Source organism: Lissotriton vulgaris, chromosome 6, assembly GCF_964263255.1.
Source record: "Lissotriton vulgaris chromosome 6, aLisVul1.2, whole genome shotgun sequence".
NCBI classification, from domain to species: Eukaryota; Metazoa; Chordata; class Amphibia; order Caudata; family Salamandridae; genus Lissotriton; species Lissotriton vulgaris.
This window is the reverse complement of record NC_141694.1, coordinates 696,718,457-696,740,389: the sequence shown is the minus strand read 5'-3', so window position 1 is coordinate 696,740,389 and position 21,933 is coordinate 696,718,457. Positions and strand designations below refer to the sequence as shown.

The 21,933-nt window shown below is 45.2% G+C and overlaps 1 protein-coding gene across 1 annotated transcript in view; it reads left to right on the top strand.

The window, feature by feature from the left end:
• The window catches only part of LOC147707857 (uncharacterized), a 910,329-nt gene that overhangs the window by 588,406 nt on the left and 299,990 nt on the right, over positions 1 to 21,933 (top strand). The window contains exons 34-35 of the mRNA XM_086925682.1: positions 1,441 to 1,679; positions 13,287 to 13,425. Coding sequence (XP_086781808.1) covers positions 1,441 to 1,679; positions 13,287 to 13,425 — 378 coding nt within the window. The remainder of the gene's footprint in view (positions 1 to 1,440; positions 1,680 to 13,286; positions 13,426 to 21,933) is intronic.

The following is a 21,933-nucleotide window of genomic DNA, read 5'->3' as shown; positions in this document are numbered from 1 at the left end:
TTGCCAGAGCCACGCAAATGCCTCTTGAACATCTGGGACCCCAACGACTTAGATAGATATGGACTAATTTGGGCTACACTGGCCATGACAGTGGCTAAGCGAGATATTGCGCAGAAGTGGGGAGCTCCAGAACTGCCCACAGCGAACAGATGGGCTAAAAACATGGACATACTGATGGTTACGGAAAGGGCGGTGTATGTACTTCGGGCCTGCCCCCGCAAATGGAACAACGTGTGGGCGGCATGGAATGGAGAAATATGTGAACCTTTGCCGGAAGGAGAAGACCTGGACTCCGAGGGGGAGGATGAGTAAGGATATGGGCGGAGGGTGGCTACCTCAACGGACCAAGTGGAGTGACGTTCTGCGACAACTTTACTGAACGGTAACTTAGGGGCATGGAGAATTGCTGATGGGGAGAATTAAGTGTGGAAAACTTACTTGAGAGTGATGACTCATGTTTGTTTTTTTTCTTAGAATTTATATGATGGGGGATCAAAGCTAGACAGCACACAGCGAAAGAAAATTTGATATACTCCAGTGACTGCTATATGGACATATGGGAACGAATACATAAGTTATAGTTGGGGTAGATTAAGTCACAAATTAAGAATACGTAATACATGTTGTGGCCTACAGATATGTGGATATACAAAAACAAGACTAAAAGCTTGATTGTATTATAATATATGCATCATATGCCTTCATGTTAATAAAGATTTTAAAAAAAAAAAAAGGCATGAGACAGAAGGAGATCTCAGGACGTTGAGGAACAGAGATGGGGCATTTTGAGTATCATACTTACATACTGACTAAAGTACTGCCAAATATTGTACAAAAAATCTATTTCAGACATCTGTTATTTTTGTAAACTGTCTGTGATCCTTCATTCTGTCTATTGTGGAAGTGTTTATGATAATATCTGAGACTTCTCTTACCCCTCTAACACCTAAAACCTTTCATATGGTCCAGAAAATGTTATCTAATCTACATATCCAAGGCTACATTGCAGCTTTTGACAGTATGGGTCTCACAATAAGTGCCCAAGGTCCTAATATTGCATCCATTTTTGGCCAAAATCATATTTCAGGATGGTGGCCAGTACCATATCGTTCATGTTTATGTTTCCATATTCTTTGACTTTCGTGTATTGACGATATTTGAGCTGGTCAGCTTATTAATCGGACACAGTTAGCAACTTACCTTTAAGCAACATGTTCCAATTCTTGACCCGTTACATAAATTAATACATTGCAAGTCAAAGACACATACATATTTTATGATATTGTTTTTCCATTCAACCATCTGTTTTCACCTTTTTTGGTCTCAGAATACTGCTATCCAAGGCACTTTACTTGGACCATATGAATTGTCTAACAATGCTCCAGTACCTAGATAGCTCTACTCTTTATTGTGTTTCAAAAACAAACTTTTCTTTTTCAGATTCAACAAGTAACAGCAGAGACAAATCAACTGAATGCCAACCAGCTCCAGACTGTTTGGAAGACAGCCGAAGAACTTCTAGATCTTCATAATCCCATCAACGCCTATTCTTTGCTGAGATCCTTCCTAAAACTATGGAAGCAACTTGAATTATTTAAGGATATGTGGGGGCGGCTGAAGCTCAGAGTAGAGGAGATCAACAGTGTACCTCTTTACAAGCAGTTTTCTGAGCTCTATAGGTAAGTTCAACTGAGAATACATGTGCGATATAAAGGGAGAAAAAACTCTTATGCTTGTCATGTCTATAGTATTTAAATAAGGCCCTCCCTCACTTTGTTCTAAACTTTTTGTTTTTCAGTATATTTAAATACATTATAAATAAATGTTAACAACGTACTACAAGCAAGAAGTGAATTCCAGGCACAGTCATGACTCACTGCTGATTTAACTGTTCCCCTTCCCCTCTTGTCTGAACTCATTTGTGGGAGTTGAAAGCCATGTACATCCTTTTCTCTTTGAAAAGTGTTGATTGCACACAGTGCAGCGTAAGCCACACCACCTTCAGGCTTTCAGTGATAGGAGAAGTGCTGACATTGGGAGGGGCTAAGCATACTGGACTCCTTTGCCTCCACGCACAGCCTTTTACAGAGAGGAAAGGTGAAATAGGAGAGTCAGTGTAATAGGGCACCACCCCATGGAAAAATAAAGCAGCCTTGTCATGCTCATAGAAACATGCCTAGTTGTTTCTCCCTGCTGTAAGTCAGCACGATGGCTCGGGATGTAAAATGAGCTTGAAAGGAATACGAGAAGATCTGCAGGCCATGATTGTGTATTTTGGCAAGACCTACTTATAATTTCAGTAAATTGACCTCTGTTAACCCGTTAACCGGGCGTTTCCGTGCGCGGGTGGCCGGGGAGGTAGTGCTGCCGTCGGCCATTGGCCGACGGCAGCAACGAAAGGGTTATATAGGAAAACACCTGCTGTTTACAGCACTTCAAAACAGTGAAAGTACCACTATTTTTATCATCATAAAAAGTACACCTGGCAAACAGGCAGACCATATCTCAAGTGAATGGGTTGGGACCCACTTAATTTTCACTTTTATTTCATATGTATCTATATTATCTATCTATATTTACTTCTTTATTTACTACAGGTGAGTAGTGGCATAATATTAACCAAGGAGTTACATGACTTTATAGAGGTACCAGGCAGACTGTATAATGACTGCATATGGTCCTATAACTCCTTAGTGACATGCAATATTCTTGGAATGTACAGTTCAGATGAGATCATTCAATAAATTGAATTTATCTACATTTTGGCTAATATATATGTAGGAGTGTATTGAGTGGGTCAATGGCATGCACAATACACATTGTATAACACTCCAAGTTATGATCTAAAGCTGGTTGTAGTGTGCTTCTCATTATACCATTAAAGGTAATGGGGTGGGATAAACTTAAGAAGAATTAAGTCAGTTATATATTCCTGGAGAGATTGTTCCAAGTTCCTGTGCATTACACACATGTAATAAATCAGCCCTCCAGGAGAACTCCAATCATTTAAATTGTTTAGCAGATTCTTACATCTCAAATGGAGTAACACATCCAGGATACATTTAACAATCAAAGAATGCATTTGGAATCTGGTAAATATAGCTGTTCTGGTTCTCCTCCAAGTATCTCTAATCATTTTCTCCCCCTGGCGGAAAGGTATATCAATGTACCCTTTGCACCCTAGCCTCAGAATATGTTTATGATGAAACCTCGCGTCTTAAATGCTGTCATAGAAAATTAATGAAATGTGGGTTGGAAGTGACAGATATTTTATTTATTCCTTATTTTATTGTCGGAGATTGGTGTCGGAGGCCCGGCCCTGGGGTGGATCAGGAGCTACCTGTCTGAGAGGTATTCCAAGGTCCAAATTGGACCTTTCACCTCCAAAAAACAGAATATTGACAAAGGTGTCTCCCAGAGGTCTATATTGAGCCTGGTGCTTTTTAATATTTACGTGTCCCCCTTAGCAAAAATCATCCGAAACTATGAGTTTGACACAGTGATGTACGCTGACGACATACAATTGGTAATCAAGATCGGAACAGACCCTGGTGACACCAAAATCAGATTCTCCAACTGTATGGCCTCAGTTAATGATTGGATGACTAACAACCACCTGTTACTGAATGCCAGCAAATCGGAGATCCTGCTCTTCGGCAATGCGCATAGAGTTTGGACCAACGACTGGTGGCCATCGGTCCTAGATCCATGTCCCCCCCCAAAAAGTTTTTCCCCCTTTTTTCCCCCTGTTTAACCCCACAGGCCTACTAAACACAACTAATCGGGCAAAGCTCATTTAATTTAGTCCTGATGATGATCCCAGTATAACCCCAGGAGATAGGGATCGAAACGTTCGTCGACTGTTTAAACATAGTACTGCTGCTTTTTTCGATTTATGATTTATGTTGCAGTAACTGTGGGATAGAGCTTACTTATAAATTTATTGCATTGTAAGCAGTCATTTCTCCTGTTTGTTTGCCTGTTACTTTCTCCCCCATGTATAGTCCTTTCTTGACTTGGTACAGGCTTGTGCCCAGTTATTTCTGTGTGACTTGTTTCACCTCAAATGTGAGAATTTTCTAATTCTTCAAAATAAATGCTTCTATGTCCGGCTGGACACTGAAGAAAGCACACAGTCTTCATTTTTAGCCTGTGGTTATTCTTGTTCTATTTTTTCAAGCTAAAGGACCATTGTTAACTAACTAAAAAAAAAAAAAAAAAAGTCAGCACGTAACTTAGGATTCCTCATCGATGAAAAGCTGTCTATGGCCGAGCACATAAACACCACTGTACGCACCAGCTTCGGCATCCCTAAAAAAAAATCTTCAAGTGGATTCCGCTTTCTTCTCGGATGCCTCTTGTCCAAGGCCTTATCATTAGCTGTTTAGATTACCGCAATGCACTACTCACAGGCAGCAATGAGGAACACCTAGACAAACTTCAGGTATTGCAGAACACGGCAGCAAGAGTGGTCCTTAATCTCCCCCCTCGCTCTCATTCGATCCCCGCCTTGAAGGCCCTACACTGGCTGCCCGTGAAAAAAAGGATCATCTTTAAAACTTGCTGCATAATTCACAAAACTCTTAATGGCAAAGGCCCTATGTACCTAGCAAACAAGCTGAGACGATACGCACCAGCTCGATCTCTCCGCTCATCCAGTAAGCATCTTTAACTGTACCCAAAGTGCGAACTGTCAGAACAGGGGAGCATTCTCCAAACTTGGCCCTAAAACATGGAACTCCCTTCCAATCCAGCTACGTGATGTAACTAATCACAAAAGCTTTCGCAAACTCCTGAAGATGTGGCTTTTCCGAAACGAGTGAGTCCTCTACTGTGAATCCCTCTCTTACACCTGATGGCGCTGTGAGACCTACCAATCAATCAATCAATCAATCAATCAATCATCGTATTTATATAGCGCACTACTTACCCAGAGGGTCTCAAGGCGCTGGGGGGGGGGGATCCGCTACTGCTCGAACAGCCAGGTCTTGAGTTGCTTCCTGAAGGCGAGGTGGTCCTGGGTCAGGCGGAGGTGGGTGGGGAGGGAGTTCCATGTCTTGGCGGCGAGGTAGGAGAAGGACCCTCCCCCTGTGGTGGCTCTGCGGATGCGGGGGACGGCGGCGAGGGCATGGCTGGTCGAGCGAAGCTGGCGTTTGGGCGCGTAGAAGTTGAGGCGGCTGTTGAGGTATCCTGGGCCTTGGCTGTGTAGGGCTTTGTGTGCGTGGGTGAGGAGACGGAAGGTGATTCTCTTGTTGACCGGGAGCCAATGCAGATCTCTCAGGTGTCCGGAGATGTGGCTGCGACGGGGGATGTCCAGGATGAGTCGTGCTGAGGCGTTCTGGATCCGCTGGAGTCTCTTCTGGAGTTTGGCGGTGGTTCCGGCGTAGAGGGTGTTGCCGTAGTCCAGACGGCTGGTGACGAGGGCCTGGGTGACCGTCTTCCTGGTCTCGGTGGGGATCCACCGGAAGATCTTACGTAGCATGCGCAGGATATTGAAGCACGACGAGGAGACGGCGTTGACTTGTCTGGTCATGGAGAGGGAGGAGTCCAGGATGAAGCCCAGGTTGCGTGCGTGGTCTGTTGGTTTGGGTGCGCTGCCTAGGGCGGGGGCCACCAGGAGTCGTCCCAGGCGGAGGGTGAGGATCCCAGGATGAGGACTTCTGTCTTGTCCGAGTTCAGTTTCAGGCGGCTGTTCTTCATCCATTCGGCTACCTCTTTCATCCCTTCGTGAAGTTTGGCTCTGGCGGTGGCGGGGTCGTTGGTAAGGGAGAGGATCAGCTGGGTGTCGTCGGCGTAGGAGATGATGTTGAGGTTGTGCTGGCGTGCGATGTCTGCGAGGGGGCTCATGTAGATGTTGAAGAGGGTTGGACTGAGCAAGGAGCCTTGAGGGACGCCGCAGATGACTTTGATGGCTTCAGATCTGAACGGGGGAGGCGGACTCTCTGTGTCCTACCGGCGAGGAAGGAGATGATCCACTCCAGTGCCTTCTCCTGGACTCCGACGTTGCTGAGGCGTTGTACTAGGGTACGATGGCAGACAGTGTCGAAGGCCGCGGAGAGGTCCAGGAGGATGAGGGCCGCTGTTTCTCCGTTGTCGAGCAGCGCTCGGATGTCATCGGTGACTGCGATCAGGGCGGTCTCGGTGCTGTGGTTGGCCCGGAAGCCAGACTGCGAGGGGTCGAGGGAGCCGTTCGTCTCGAGGAAGGCGGCCAGCTGCTTGTTGACGGTCTTTTCGATGACTTTTGCAGGAAACGGGAGCAGCGAGATGGGGCGGTAGTTCTTGAGGTCGGTGGGGTCAGCCGATGGCTTCTTGAGTAGAGCGCTGAGTTCGGCGTGCTTCCAGCTCTCCGGGAAGGTAGCGGTGTCGAAGGAGGTGTTGATGATGTCCCGCAGGTGGGGTGCGATGATAGCGTCGGCCTTGTTGAAGACGTGGTGAGGGCAGGGGTCGGTTGGAGATCCGGAGTGGATGGAGTTCATCGTGTGGACGGTGTCTTCGGTGCTGATCGGAGTCCAGGCGTGGAGGGTGGTGGTGGGGGGCGGTGGTTCGGTCGTGGCGTGCGTCGGTTGAGTGCTGAAGCTGTTGTGTATGTCCGCGATCTTGTTGTGGAAGTGGGAGGCGAGGGAGTTGCAGAGGTCTTGCGAAGGGGTGATGTCGTTGTTTCCGGCGTTGGGGTTGGAGAGGGTGATACATGCGCCTAACAAATATCAAATACAAATACATACATACTATACATTTACTCAATGAGGTGGTACTTACTGATTAGCCAGTAGACAGTGGGAAACAGTCTATTTGTGCAAATCCGCGAGTTTGCTAATTTTTTTGAGAACTCGCAGATTTGTTTGCAATTTTGCACAAATTTGCGGCCCCTAAATCCGCAAAATTCGCCCATACTTAATATAAATAAGTATACATAAGACTCAGTGATTGTATGAGTGACGTATGGATAACTGTATACTTGTAATAATGATTTTATAACACACTAAGTATGAGTTACTAAATAGTGAATAAATAAAATGGTGTTTGTGTAAGTGTGTAGCTTAGTAAATGTAAGTATGATCAATTGTTTGCATAAGTGAGTAGGATGACTGCATAAGTGAATAGGATGTGTGCTAGTATGTAATGTCGATGTAGGTGTTTAAGTATATTTAAAAGTGTTCTGCTTATCTTTGTTAGCATGTATGAGTGAATCTATAGGTAAGTGTTTAGATGTGTGTGTAGATGTAGGAATCACTGAGTGCAGTGGTTCCCAAACTGTGCGCCGTGGCTAGCTGGGGAGCCACCAAACCTAGCCAGGGGAGACGCTCACGAAGCACTTGAACACATTTAGTGTTGAAGGGTCTATTGGCTTCAGTTAAACTAATTAGACTTAAACTCATGATGTTGATGATTTGTAAGTGACATGCCTAAAGCGGTTAACTTAGTGCTTAGTTGATGGCAGGTCGAGGGAGATGACCTCCATATTTCACTGGATCCCCACGTTCCAACACTCCCAAAGTAAACGGAAGATGCCTGATTTGTTTTGTTAGACTTGTTAATAGTTTTTTTCCCAAATGCATTTTACACCAATGCAAGTTATCAGGAAAGTACAGTTGTCCTGTCTATTAAACACACTAAGTATTATTAAGTATTGAAATTTGTACTTGAATCATAGGTACTTCCAGTACACATTTCTTTCAGTTCACACACATTTCGAGACAGGCTTGCTCTCTCCTTGAGCACAGAGAAGTAAAACACCATATATGGCATAATGCCAACATTTGGAAGCAAGTAAGAGGGACGTATAAAAAAAATCTGAGGAATTTATTTTACTTGCATTGATTTGGAGGCAATTGTAGGGAGCAGACAGCAAACATAGAGTTGTATGTGTTTTACAAAATCATGAGTCACCGTGCTGAGACAGGTGTGTTGGCACGTATGACATGAGTAGAAATGGAAGTGCATGCAAATATTCTTCAAGTTCAGAAACACTTTGGCAATGGGGCCTACATGCATAGGGGTGCCCTCTAGCACTGTAAGTGGGATAACAAAAGTTTGAGAGGGTACTCTAAAAAAAGTATTGGCATAATACAAAATAATACAAAAGTAAGGAATATTTTATTAGATGCGCCCTGCCTCAGTTATATGAAACACCCTGCATATATGATTATAATACCTTCATCTGCTTCATCCCAATTATTTTCAGGGAGAAAAACGCAAGTACTCCCGAGGCCGGACTTACATCCCCCCACCCTCCCAAAAAATAACAGTGGGGAGCCACAAGCAATGACCATTGGGTCAAGGGAGCCGCAGGTCGAAACAGTTTGGGAACAACTGAGTGGGTTTTTAGAAACTTGTATTGGTGTGTCAATGGTTTCAAATATGGTACTCCATATTTTATAATGAGTGCTGAAAGGTTATACTAGTGTATGATAAGATGTATCAGATTGTCACGTGGATGATGTTATCAGTGATGCCATCAGTGATGTCATTTGAGATGTCATCAGTGATGTCACTGACCATGTCATGAATGATGTAATATGTGACATCATCAGCAGTGGATTGCGGGCGCGCGCGTTATACACCCCTAAAACCTATGGTTTTTTTCAGTGAATTTCTAAGGTTTTTTAAATGCTAATTCCTAACTATAACATGTTTGAAACCTATGGTTTTTTTCAGTGAATTTCAAACGTTTTTTAAATGCTAATTCCTAAGTATAACAGGCCTCAAACCTATGTTTTTTTTCAGTGAATTTCTAAGGTTTTTTAAATGCTAATTCCTAACTATAACATGTCTGAAACCTATGGTTTTTGCAGTGAATTTCAAAGGTTTTGTAAATGACAATTTTTAAATGTATTTATTATTATTTTTATTTTTTTTATACTGATTTTCTACATTTTTTTAAACAGTTTATTTTTAGATAGTTTATTTTTTAAATTACATTGTACATTACAAAGTATACTTTCTCAGAATGAATTACTTTAGTTTAAATACTTTGCAAATAGGCAATAGACTTTTAAGTACAATAGTTACAGTTGTTGCAATGGGCAACTCAATTTCAAACACAATGCAACATTCAGGTCAATGTGAATTTCTAGTTACATGTAATTAATTACTTTTTTGGATTACTTTTCTAACCACAGGACTGGATCCTAAATTCAGTCCTGAGACATCGCCTGTAAACAGTTGAGTAAAAGTGTTTTGGTTACAGTAGTAATTTTTAAGGAATTTTATTGTATTTTAAAAGATCACACTTAAAAACTTTTTCACATAGAATCACCAATGTTATCCTATGGGAGGAAGTTCACTTATCAGGTAAGTAGTGTTAACGTTACTTTTTCTTACTCAGTGGTGGATCCTGGTTCCAGCACGGGTGCATCTCCTGTAAAGTTTCGAAGTGTTGATTTTTGAAACGTACAATATTCTGTAAACAATCGAATGAATGCGTTTAAGTCATACAGGCAATTTTTAAGGAATATTTTTAGTTTGTGAAAATAGACTGAAACTTTTCTGATGAAAAGCACACAATGGATTCTTATGGAAGGAAATACAAGTTACTGGTAAGTATGGTTAGAATTACTTTTAAGGATCAGTACTGGGCTCAAAGAAGCAGCACTGAGGTCACACCTGATAACAGGTGAGTAAATCGGAATTCGTAGTTCTTCTGATTTTACAGGAATATTTGTACATTTCAAAAATCAACACTTAAAAACTTTTCTGCTGAAAACCATACAATGGATTCCTATGGAAGGAAATACAAGTTATAGTTAAAAAACTCCACACAGAAGAATTTCCAAGTGAAACCAGTCAATGTTCGCCTATGGAAGGAAATTCAAGTAACGGGTAAGTACGGTTAGAATTACTTTTCATGATCATTGCTGGGCTAAAAGATGCAGCAGTGGGTTCTCTCCTGATAACAGGTGAATAAATCGGAATTCGTTGTTTGGCTGATTTTACAGGAATATTTGTACGTTTTAAAAATCAACACTTAGAAACTTTTCTGCTGAAAACCACACAATGGATTCCTATGGAAGGAAATACAAGTTACTGGTAAGTACGCTTAGAATTACTTTTCAGGGTCAGTGCTGGGCTAAAGGATGCCGCACTGGGTTCCCTTCCGATAACAGGTGAGTAAATCGGAATTCGTAGTTTGGCTGATTTTAGAGGAATATTTGTACGTTTCAAAAATCAACCAACACTTTGAAACTTTTCTGCTGAAAACCAGACAATGGATTCCTATGGAAGGAAATACAAGTTACTGTAAATACACTTAGAAATACTTTTCAGGGTCAGTGCTGGGCTAAAAGATGCCGCACTGGGTTCTCTCCTGATAACAGATGAGTAAACTGAATTTGTAGTTAAGCTGATTTTAGAGGAATATTTGTATGTTTCAAAAATCAACCCTTAGAAACTTTTCTGCTGAAAACCACACAATGGATTCCAATGGAAGGAAATACAAGTTACTGGTAAGTACGCTTAGAATTACTTTTCAGGGTAGGTGCTGTGCTAAAAGATGCCGCACTGGGTTCTCTCCTGATGACAGGTGAGTAAATCGGAATTCGTAGTTCGGCTGATTTTACAGGAATATTTGTACGTTTCCAAAATCAATCAACACTTTGGAACTTTTCTGCTGAAAACCGCACAATGGATTCCTATGGAAGGAAATACAAGTTACTGTAAGTACGCTTAGAATTACTTTTCAGGGTCAGTGCTGGGCTAAATAATGCCGCACTGGGTTCTCTCCTGATAACAGGTGAGTTACTCGGAATTCGTAGTTAGGCTGATTTACAGGAATATTTGTACAATGGTGAAGGAAGGGGGCGGGGCCTGAGGTGACATGTGTGCAAACACGCCCTGTGGCACGTTTTAAGTTGAAGGATTAAGTGCCCTTGAATACTGAGGTCCCCTGGGCACTAACTAGCCCACCAGGTTCCTCTAGTATGCGCTAGGGGGCTGCGTGGTAGAGAGGTGTTCTGAGGCCATGCCCCTTTTTACAACACTATGCAACGCAGCTCCAATGGCGCTTACTGGAGATAGCTGGTAGGCTATTGACGTGTTTGCACACATGTGAACTCAGGCCCCACCCCCTCCCTTCACCACTGTGCAAACGTGCCCCGTGGCGCGTTTTAAAGTGGATTAACTCCCCTTGAATCTTGAGGGTCCCTGGGGTGCAACTAGCCCACCACCTACCTCCAGTAAGCGCCACAGAGCTGCGTTGCAGAGAGGTGTAAAAAGGGGCGTGGCCTCAGAACACCTCTCTGCAACTCAGCCCGCTGGCACATACTGGAGGTACCTGGTGGGCTAGTTGGCCCCCAGGGACTCCCAGTATTCAAGGGGAATTTGTTCCCCCCTCTGCAAACACGCCAGGGGGAGCATTTGCAGACGGGTGCAATAAGGGGGCATGGCCTCTGGCCGGGATCCCTTTTTTTAAAAATATTTTTTTTTAAGAAGGGGGGCTGTGTAGCCCCCCTTCTTTTTCAAATTTTTTTGGCCCTGGGGACCCTATCCCACAGTGCCTGCCCCCAATTTTTTTTCTTTTTAATTAAACTATTTGGCCCACCTCCTGCGGCCATAGTCTGCCCAGGAGACCCCATCCCCCGGGGCATGGGCCTTTTTAAAAAAACAAAATTATTAGGAGGGGGGCTGCCTTGCCCCCCTCCGGTGGCCACTTTTGGCCCCGGGGACCCCATCCCCCGGGGCCGGCCCTTTTTTATTTTTATTTTATTTATTTTTTAATTTGGGGGGAGGGGGATAGTGTGGCCCCCCCTCCCGGGCCACTAATAGCCCCAGGGACCCCATCCCCCGGGGCTGGCCCACTCCGTTGTGGAGCGCGGGGGTTCCCCAATCCCCCCACGGTCCCCGCCGGCTCCCCGCATCCTGGGGAGCCGGCATTGCTTTTCCATATGGGGAGCAGCTAACATGCTGCTGCCCATATGGAAAAGCAATCTGCTCTCTCTTCCAAATAGGAAAGCAGTTTGCAATGGCAGGGTGGGAGCCACAAGGCTCCCTCCCTGCCATTGCTAACAGCAGTGTCCCGTGAGTGGGCACCCCGGGACACTGCAGGAGCCGGCCCTGGGGGTGGAGGTCCCCAGGGCCATCGAGGGCTCCAGGAGGGGCCCCCTCCCACATTTTTGAGAAGCCCCAGGGGGTGGCGGTCCCCGGGCTGTGGTGGCCTCAGAGCCCCCCCACCCATTTGTTTGAAGCCCCGGGGGTGGCGGTCCCCAGGGCTGGGGGGGCCTGAGAGCCCCACCCATTTAAAAATAGCCTCGGGGGTGGCGGTCCCCTGGACTGCGGGGGGCCCGGTGAGCCCCCCGCAAACATTAAAATCGAGCCCCGGGGGTGGCGGTCCCTGGTGCTGGTGGGCCTGCGAGCCCCCCCACCCATTTTGAAGAAGCCCAGGGTGGTGGTGGTCCCCAGGCTGCGATGGGGCCCGTGAGCCCCCGCATATATTAAGTTAGAGCCCCGGAGGGTGGTGGTCCCCGGGACAGTGTGGGGGTGATTGGGACCCCCCCACCCTATTTTTGGTCCTTGTGGGACCCCCTGAGCAGGCCTAGGGGGTCAGGGTGTGTCTACCCTGCCCCCTTTTCGCGTTTTTTGTGTTTTTTGTTTGGTTTCTTGTGCCTCAGTTTTATAGAGGCACAAAATGGCTGCCAAAACTTCCTGATTTGGAGTGTTGACAGCCAATTAAAAAGCAGCTCGTGCACGGGAGGGTGCGTACAGGCTCCGCATAGGGTGCGTGGACCCTTCGAGCCCATAGATATATATGTACTTTTAAATGTCATTTTCTCAGAAACTACTGATCAGATTTACACCAAATAAGCAAAAGGCACGAGTCTGAACTGAGGACTACCTCTTTGCCAAATTTGGTGTAATTCCGTTCTGCCGTTCGGGCTGTAGCAGTGGCTAAAGGTCCTATGGGAAAGTGCATAGGAAAAACACATTTTGGGAACCCCCTTTTTTCTCGGCCCCCGCTTGACCAATCAACCCCAAACTTTCAGGGAAGGAGAGGAACTGGCCAAAAGTTTGGGAAATTTTGCGCAGATTCATCAATCGGCGCCAAAGTTATTGTCAATAGAATGTTGCGGATTTCCTATGCATAATAGGTCCTAACTATAACTACCTACTGGCGACTGCCAGTAGGTAATATATATATCTCAAGCACATACACAACCACCTACACCACACCTCCACCACACCAATGACAGATTATATATATTATAGAATTGCAAGCTAACTGTGGAGAAGAGATTATTTCTGTGTATACTATTTTAATAATCCCTGTTCTTTCTGCTCTCTATGTCCATCTTTAGAGTTGATATTCTGTACCCTAGCCTCAAAGCCCTAGCCAGGCAGATGGGAAAAGAAGATGAGTTTGAAGCACTGTTGACCAGCACACAGACAATACATCCGCCGAAAGGAGCCTCGGAAGTTGCTATAAGAACCCGCCAGGTAAGGAGAGTTTCTGTAGGTCTGCCAACCTAGGAACTATTTCCACTATCTAATATGTCCGTGGAGGACAAGTGCTGTTCAGAGGGCGTAACCTTAGAGAGAGAATGGTTTTCTGAAGAGAGAGCAGCTGCATGGCATAGGAAGGACACATAACCATCTGCAGCAAAACAACTTGGGGGCACTTTTACCGGGTAATAGACGACATGGGCTCTGGTAGTCCAGACTCTCTACAAACAAACTGGAAACATGACTATCTGCAAGTGACTCCAGTGCACCTTACTTTTCACTGTGTGAATACACTTAGTCATCAGGTGAGCCTTATGTGGCATGGGCCAACCCGATGTGAGTTGGAAGGTCTGTTCATTTGAAAGTTGAAAATTTTAGATATGTTGGCATTGTGTTACTGAGTTTGATACGATGAAACATCTGTTATATGAATGTCCAATAATCTTTCCTTCTTAATATACAAAGCTATATTTCATATAAACTCATTGGGGCAGATTTAGAAGCCCCCTGCACCACTAGTAAGTCACTTTTTGTGATGTACTGTTGGCGTATTTCACTGCTTCATATTTACAAGGACAGGAAAAGCCACCCTGCGTGGCTTTTCCTGTCCTTTTGAATAGAACCCCTTTACTCGCAGCACTTTGCGAGAAAGGGGCATTCCATAGGAGTTGCTGTGGGTGTTCCCACGCAAATCCCCTGGAACAGACACATTTCCAGATTTACGAGGATTCTAAAACCTGGAAATGCATAAGTGTGTAGGGAGGCGCAACAAAGAGAAATGCTTTCATTTGTCCTCATTTTTACGTCTTGCCTAGGCAGCGCGCATGCGTTGCTCTAGGAGGGCCTTTAGCCATCGGTCTTCACTTTTCAGGCACTGCACTTATGCTTGTTGCGACATCCACCTTGTGGGAATGAGCAGCGGCGCGCCTCAAGCACGAGTGCAGTGCTTGAAAAGTGAAGACTGTGCGCGCAGGCACCCACCACTCCCGGGCTTGTTAGGTCTCGCATATGCAGCATGCATGCGCTGCTCTAGGAGGGCCTTTAGCCATCGGTCTACTCCTTTTGAAGCACACTCGTGCATGTGGCGGCATCCACCTTGCGGGAGCGAGCAGCGGCACGCGTTCTAATTGGCCACTGCTCGCTCTCGCATGGCGGATGCTGCCACAAGCACAAGTGTACTTGAAAACAGCTGCTGCTTGTTTCAGCATTAGTTATTCACAGTCATTAAGCACACTTGTTTATTTCACACGTGCGCATGTTCGGAGGCATTCCCAAGGCATCTCTTCCATTCTGTGCATTCCCCTCACCCCTCCCACTTGTTGTTTTATTAGTCTTGCTTCTAAGATTCCCAGCTTTTCCAGTATTCTGTTAGAACTTGTAAGCGAGTAACTCATCATCTAGCCCAGGCCTCTGGTGGCTAGGATGCACGTGAAGAAGTGCACACTTCTGCCCTCTTCCCCATCTGTCACACACAGTCTCCCCGTTAGTCCCTTGTAGCCTTTAAGTTCGTGCAGTTTCTTCTCCGCGGCGTGTGCTCCTTCGGAACGGGCTCGTGGCTACAGATCGCGTTGCAGGGGCGGGTTGCGCTGCGCGTGAATATGCTGCGCGTGAACATACAGCGCGCGCTTTTTATGCCGAAGCCCTGTTAGATGAATATTTTATGGTGTAATAAATGGTATGCGAGTCCCGCACCCAATTGGCTTTCCCTGAGGGGCCGATCCATTGATCATCAAACATCTTAATGAAACAGAAATGTTTAACTCCTGCTGCGGCCCCACCGGGTCCATAGTACTTGTGGCCTGCAGGCACCTTCTCTCCCTTTTACTGCTTTTATTTGACTTTATCCTATCAATCAACACCCCTCTTTTAGATTGTTTAAGGCATTACATTACCGCTACTATGTACACACTCATCAAATGTAGCATTTCTCAAACCTGTTCTTGGCGCTTAGAAGAACAGTGCGTTTAAGTGCATTTCCCTGGCAGTGTTTTGAAGTATTTCATGTGTTTCTCATTTTCAGAACGCGCATTATATGTTCACCAAGTAGATAAACTATCTCAGACTTTTCTATCTCCCTATGTCGCCGTAGAAATGGAGCCGTATTCGTAGTGTCGCGCTTAACAAATCACCAAAAAGAACAGTGTAACCTAAATGGTGTTTAAGACTCTCTGATTCGCTACAACAGTAGAGTGCCTCACAGCCTTAGATCAATATGCATTTTGTTTATAATTGTAAAATTGAGATATTTATTGGCAAAGATCCCCTTCCAATCAAGTCTTTTAGTGGGATGAAAAAACTGGGGGGTCTCTCAAAAGGGCGTGGCCAATGTAATTGAGGGCGTGGCTTAAAGCATGCAAGCTAAAAATCTGAGTTTATCATAGTGTACCACCCCAGCGGTATTTTGCTGTTTCTGTCTTTGCATCCAGATATGATACAAGGAACATTGTATGTACAACAAGTCAGGACTATTGGCTTTGTCAATGGTTGTTAGATGCATAAGAGAAATGAGCAGCAACTATGTCATGTATATAATTTTGAAAATGCTTCCACTTAAAGCCCTGGTGACACCACAACAATGTTGCTGCTCCTGAGTTTCAAAAAGAGAAGGGAAATCCAGAGAGAAAATGACTCTCTTTAAAGGATTTCCCTTCCCCTACAACGCTCACCTGGCATGACGTCATGACGTAACTTCTCCACTAGTGAGACGTGAGCAGTGTGAGCACGCGAACTCTAGTGAGAAGTGAACAGTAGGAGTATGCACACATCAATGTGCCTGCTTTCACTGAAGTCCCGAAAACAACAGACCACCTGTTTCAGAGCCCAAAACAGAGCCCGATAGAGACCAGTTTCGAGGCCCCCTTTAAACAAGCATTGGCATAGCCAATAGGTCTCGCCTTTGGGACCTTGTAAGTGTTTAGCCATTCAACAGTTGATGTTGCACCAAGGATATTGTGCTGGATAACTAAACATTTACAAGGTTCCAAAGGCGAGACCTATTGGCTATGCCAATGCTTTTTTTACTCTTTCAATGTGTGCTGCATTCTACAGCACGCATTGAAAGAGGAAAATGCCTGTAGTGATTGTTTTCGTGCAGGAAGGTGCCCCTCCCTGCACAAACACACTCTACCCATGACGCAGGCATCCTTGCACCATGGTGCAAGGGTGCCTGTGCCGGCGCATGGCAGCTGTTTGTGAGTCTGTGCAGGGGAGAACACAGGAATACAACATATCATTGTAAATATGTCACATTCCTGTGGTCTGAAAGTGACTCAGTGCGACGCAGCCAAATGGCTTGCGGAAAGCACTGAGTCACTTTCTCGTAAATCTGCCCCTTGATTTGTAAATCTAGTGCACTTTCTTGCTCGCTTTCAGTTTCCTCAAATAGAATATTTGATTTTCAAATTTTTATATATGGTGAAATAGATTACTTCTAATTGGAAAGATGCCAGGTTACTGTCTATCCATAGTTTGTGGACCTGGAGTACTTTCACAAGATAAAATGATACAGTTTCAATATGTAAACTTTCTAAACCAATCCAATCCAATCCAAAAATTCTTTATTTCGGTCATTTAGACCATAAAAGATACAATTAAAACTTTCAACATTTAAAACATTCGGCATTAAAAAGAACGTTCCCTTGTATAAAAAACATTACATGAAAATTAAATTCCTTGGAAATCTGTTCATGGGAGGGAGTACATTACAGTTCATATCTGTGATCAGTCTTTTAGGAGTTTCATTCTTATCTGCCACATGGCCAGTATGTATTTGGCAACTGCAAAGACTATGTGGGGCAGAGTGCTGGTTTTCAGTATTCTGTAAGAATGCAAATGGTTCCTAATGCCCAAGTTCCTACATAGTGGCACAAGCCAATATTTTCTAGGTCTATTGTAGGCTGGGCAGAAGAACAGAACATGAATTTCCTCCTCATCGTGATTAGGGCACCCCGGACAGATTTTACCATCACTCTTTGTCCATTTACAGGTAAAAGTTTTGATAGGAAGGGTGCTTAACCTCCATTGAATGAACAGTTTCCATGCTAAAATGGGGAAAATAATGTCCATAAAACCTTCAATATTATAAGAATTTTTGGAATCCAAAAATCGATCTGTTAAGGTGCCGTTATTGGGTGCAGATACCTGAGTAGATAAACTTTTTTCCTTATGTATTTCCACCAGTCTTTTGCGAGAGACCCTTTGGCAGCCTTGTTCAGGGACATCCCATAACTCCTGGAATCTCAGGCGATACAGTTCTTTCTTAATAAAAACCAACCAAGGAATTCTGTCTCGCTTATTCAAATTCATTACATGTATGAGGTCTTGCCTGTAGTGAGCAAGCTCGCTAGTGGTCCAGAGCCTGTGCCAGAATCTTAAAGGCTTTAATTCGAGATCCTCAGCTATAGAGGGAAGACCCACATTAAATCTCAAGGGAAGCAGGGGTGTGCCATGGGGGAGGGCTAGGAGGCGTCTAAGGAATTTTTTTCTACACCGAGAAGTTCTGCCCCAGCTTTGTGCCCCCATAACTCACTACCATAAGAAGCGGCCGCTTTGACTTGAGTTTTGTACATTTCTATTGCCGGGCTAATGGATTTATAAGTAGAAGTATTTGCAACCTTCAAAATTGCACCGGACAATTGACTAAGCTTGAGCCGGGATCTTGCTATTTGTGGCTCCCAGGATAGGTTCTCATGTAGGGTTACACCCAAATACTGGAAGGTTTTTACCCTTTCCAGTTTCGCTGAGCCCAGGGATGGATTAGGTCTGGTTTATAGTAGGGATTAAATATCATGAATTTGGTCTTCTCTGTATTGATCTCTAGACCATATTGTCTACAGAAAAGACCAAAACCATCTAGGATCCGCTGGATCCCCATCGGTGATTTGGAAAGCAGGAGGGTATCATCGGCAAACATGATAGCCGGTACCCTCCTGCCTGCCAAAGAGGGAGCGTCATTGTCTCTAACACTGTCGAGGTGGGATATGACACTGTTAACGTAGAGGCAGAACAGGGTCGGCGCCAAAACGCAACCCTGTCTTACCCCTCTAAAGACTGGGAACCTGGATGACAGCGCTCCACCCCTCCCACACCTGACCTGTGCAAAATTATTAGTGTGTAGCCTGACTATAGCGTGTAGTAAATGGGTGGGAACACCCAGCTCCTTTAGGACCTCCCACAATTTCTTGCGGGGGACCAGGTCAAAGGCTAACCTCAGGTCCATGAACACCATGTACAGCCTCCCCCCCTCGATCCTTACAGTTTTCCAGTAGAGGAGAACGAGCCGGAAAATCTGATCCATGGTGGACGTGTTTTTCCTGAAGCCAGCCTGGAGGCGACTCAGAATATCATTTTCCTCTATCCAGTCCAGAAGCTGGTCCAGGAGAAGGCGGGAAAATAATTTTTGGGGGACATCTATGAGGCTGATCGGCCTGTAGTTGGCTGGGAGAAGAGGAGAGCCCTTTTTGAAGATGGGCACTATCTCCGCCCCCAGCCAAGTACTAGGGATCTCCATACCTCCCGCGATGGAATTAAACAAAATGAAGAAGTACGGGCCCCATATCTCTGGATGATGTCTAAAAAGGTCACCAGGCAATCTGTCTAGTCCCGGGGCCTTCCCCTTCGCAAATCTCTCTATTGCACTAACCACCTCGCAGAGGGTAAATTCTAGTCCAGCTACAGGATTGGATATAACATCCGGGTCCACATCATTGGCAAATTCAGTGGCATCTTGGTACAATTTGCCAAAGTGGTCTTCCCAAACGGAAGATGCAATGTTCGGCTCCACTGCAGCCTTTGGTTCTCCTGTGCCTGTGTTAACTAGAGACCAGAATTTTCTAGAGACCCTCGCTTCTAGCGCTAGGGAGAGATCCTGTCATCTGTTCCAATCCCAATCCGACCTTGCCTCTGCCATGGCTACCCTATAATTCCGCCTAAGCTCAGCGACCTTACCCTTATCAGAGCCTACTTTTATTGTGGCTATTAGCTCTGTCTTAATTTTTCTACAGGAAGAATTGTACCAGTTTGAAGTTCGGGTCTTTTTCTTCCGTGGGACTACCACTGGATAAAAAACCTCACCAAGATCTCCCACTAGATCTACATGAATTTGGGCTAATTTCTCATTATAGTTTGGTGGTCTGGGCTGATTAATTAATGCGTCCAGATCATTTAACTTAGGGAGTGCTAATTCATAGATTTTAGTTATACTCTCTTCTGAATTAACCAATTTCCCCCATTTTACCCTACGCCTATTAGAGCTAAGAATCAGATTCCCTGGATCGTCACTGGGATTTTCGGGTAGTAATACACCAGCAGGTATAGGATGCACCATATCTAATAGAAGTGCGTTATGGTCGCTGTCTATTCTTACGATTACCTTAAAATCTTGAACCTTAGACCACAGACCAATATCCACAAAGATATAGTCCAGCCTCGATTCATGGTCCTTCCTATTGAAGGTACACAATGAAGGGATGTCAGACGGGGTACGTCCATTACAAGCCCTTAGTGCAAAATTTAATGTTAGGGACATGAGTTGCACTGCAAGAGGGGACCAAGATTTGGGGTAAGGGGATTGACATGGCGGTACACCCCAGAAGTCATCTTCAGCAGTAAGAGCACCCTCCCTTAGACCTTCCAGTGGTTCAAAGTGGCAGTTAAAATCGCCGCCCATCACTATCTTACAATCAGTGGGAAGTTGGCCCAGGAATGACGATAGTTCTTCTAAAGTTGGTGACTCCGCGGTCACACTGACTGGGCGAGAGTAAACATTAATGATTGCCAGATTTAGCACATTAGGCCACCTAAGTAGAACACACTGTATGTCTTGCGAAGATGTCGGTACATTCTCCGCATTACACCCAATGTGACTAGCTACCCAAATCGCCAAACCACCCGAGGGCCTCCCTTTGCCACTCCATCTGGCTTTAATTTCAAAGACTGCGTACCCTACTCTACACAGGGGTTCCCTGGCCCATGTCTCTTGGAAAAGACAAATATCACTACCGCCAACTAAAGAATCCCAGTCATTTGTGTGTAATTTGTTAACAATACCCGCCACATTCCAGGAGAGGACCTTTAGGGTTTCGGTTGTAGGTTTTATTCCCAGCCCCCCAGTTTTCTCTGGTTCGATATCTAGTAAAGGAACTGCGGGCCCTTGCAATGTTGTTTCTAAGAGGGATGAGGCAGCAGGTGTTAGGTTAGGACCAGACGGAACTACAGATGATCGGCTATGTCCAGGTGGATTACATGGTAGGTTGCTTGCTCGGCCCGGGGAGCAGGAAGGAGTTAAGTTTGCCTCAGGGGTTAGGTCAATTTCTCGAATGATGACATCTGTATCGCCTACAGATACACTGGCGATATTTCGGGTACATCTTAGGGTGCATCCTTTCGGAGTCAATCCACCTGATCAAGGCAGCTGAATCTATTCGGGTGTACATAGGTGCCATGGGCAGAAATGGCATTATGGGCATGCCTGTATCTTGACCCATCAACAGCAAAGCCGACCCTTGTCCAACCATCGTTCCTCCTCACGGTCATATCACGTACATTCGGGTAAAAGTATGACAGTGGGACCAATTCTATAGAGGTATTTCCTGAACCCCCTAGCCAATTACAGATATAGGTAGCAACCTGGGGACTCTTGAAGCTTACAATTATACAGTCCCCCACACTTTTCTTGGCGGTGTACCCAACCCACGGGACCCTTCTAACCATAAGAACCTCTCCTCTGAGATTAGGTAGTAAGGGCCTTTGGATATTTAACCAGCTGATAACCTTAATGCGTAGAGAATCATAAGATTCTACTGCGTCACTGGGAAGTTCTGGTACCCCCATCAGAATCACAGTGTAGGCTGCCGCCTCTGGTGGCAGGTTAACTGCTTTACGCCGGTTATTGGAACTAGCTGACTGAATTGGGCAGCTAGCTGTTTCATTTGTTGATCTCTCCTGGCCAAGTGAGCTGGCCGAAGCAGGTAGCTTCGACCTCCTTACAGTTGGTAGCGGAGGCAGTTGCCTAGGAATGGGTACAGGGACAGACTGTGGCACCGGGGCTGTACTCATGTTTTCCCCAGTGGGAGCTATTGATGGAATAGGGACCATAATAGTTGTAACAATAGGGGAATGAGAAGTCCCAGCATTATCCACATGTCCTTCATGTGAGCTTACTCTTGGCCCTATCTGGTCACCACCACTACCACCTAGTCTTTCTATAGCTAGAAGTCTAGCCTCTATAGAGTCTAATTTAGGGAAAAGAGGATCTAGGAGACTTTTAAAGATGCCAGTGAGTGAGCCTATAATGTGCTCTGAGGTATTGGGAGCTACTCCACCAAAAACAAAAGGGCCAGTGTGAGTGGGAATAAGTGTGGGGGGAGGGGTGCTTGCCGTTTCCAGATCGTTCCCCGTTGCAGATGTTCCAGGGATAACCAGGCTGTCCTCAACAGTGTTCACTAGGGGATCAAATTTGGCCCTTTTAGCGCCTTTGGACTTTCTAGATCTTTTTCTTTTCGG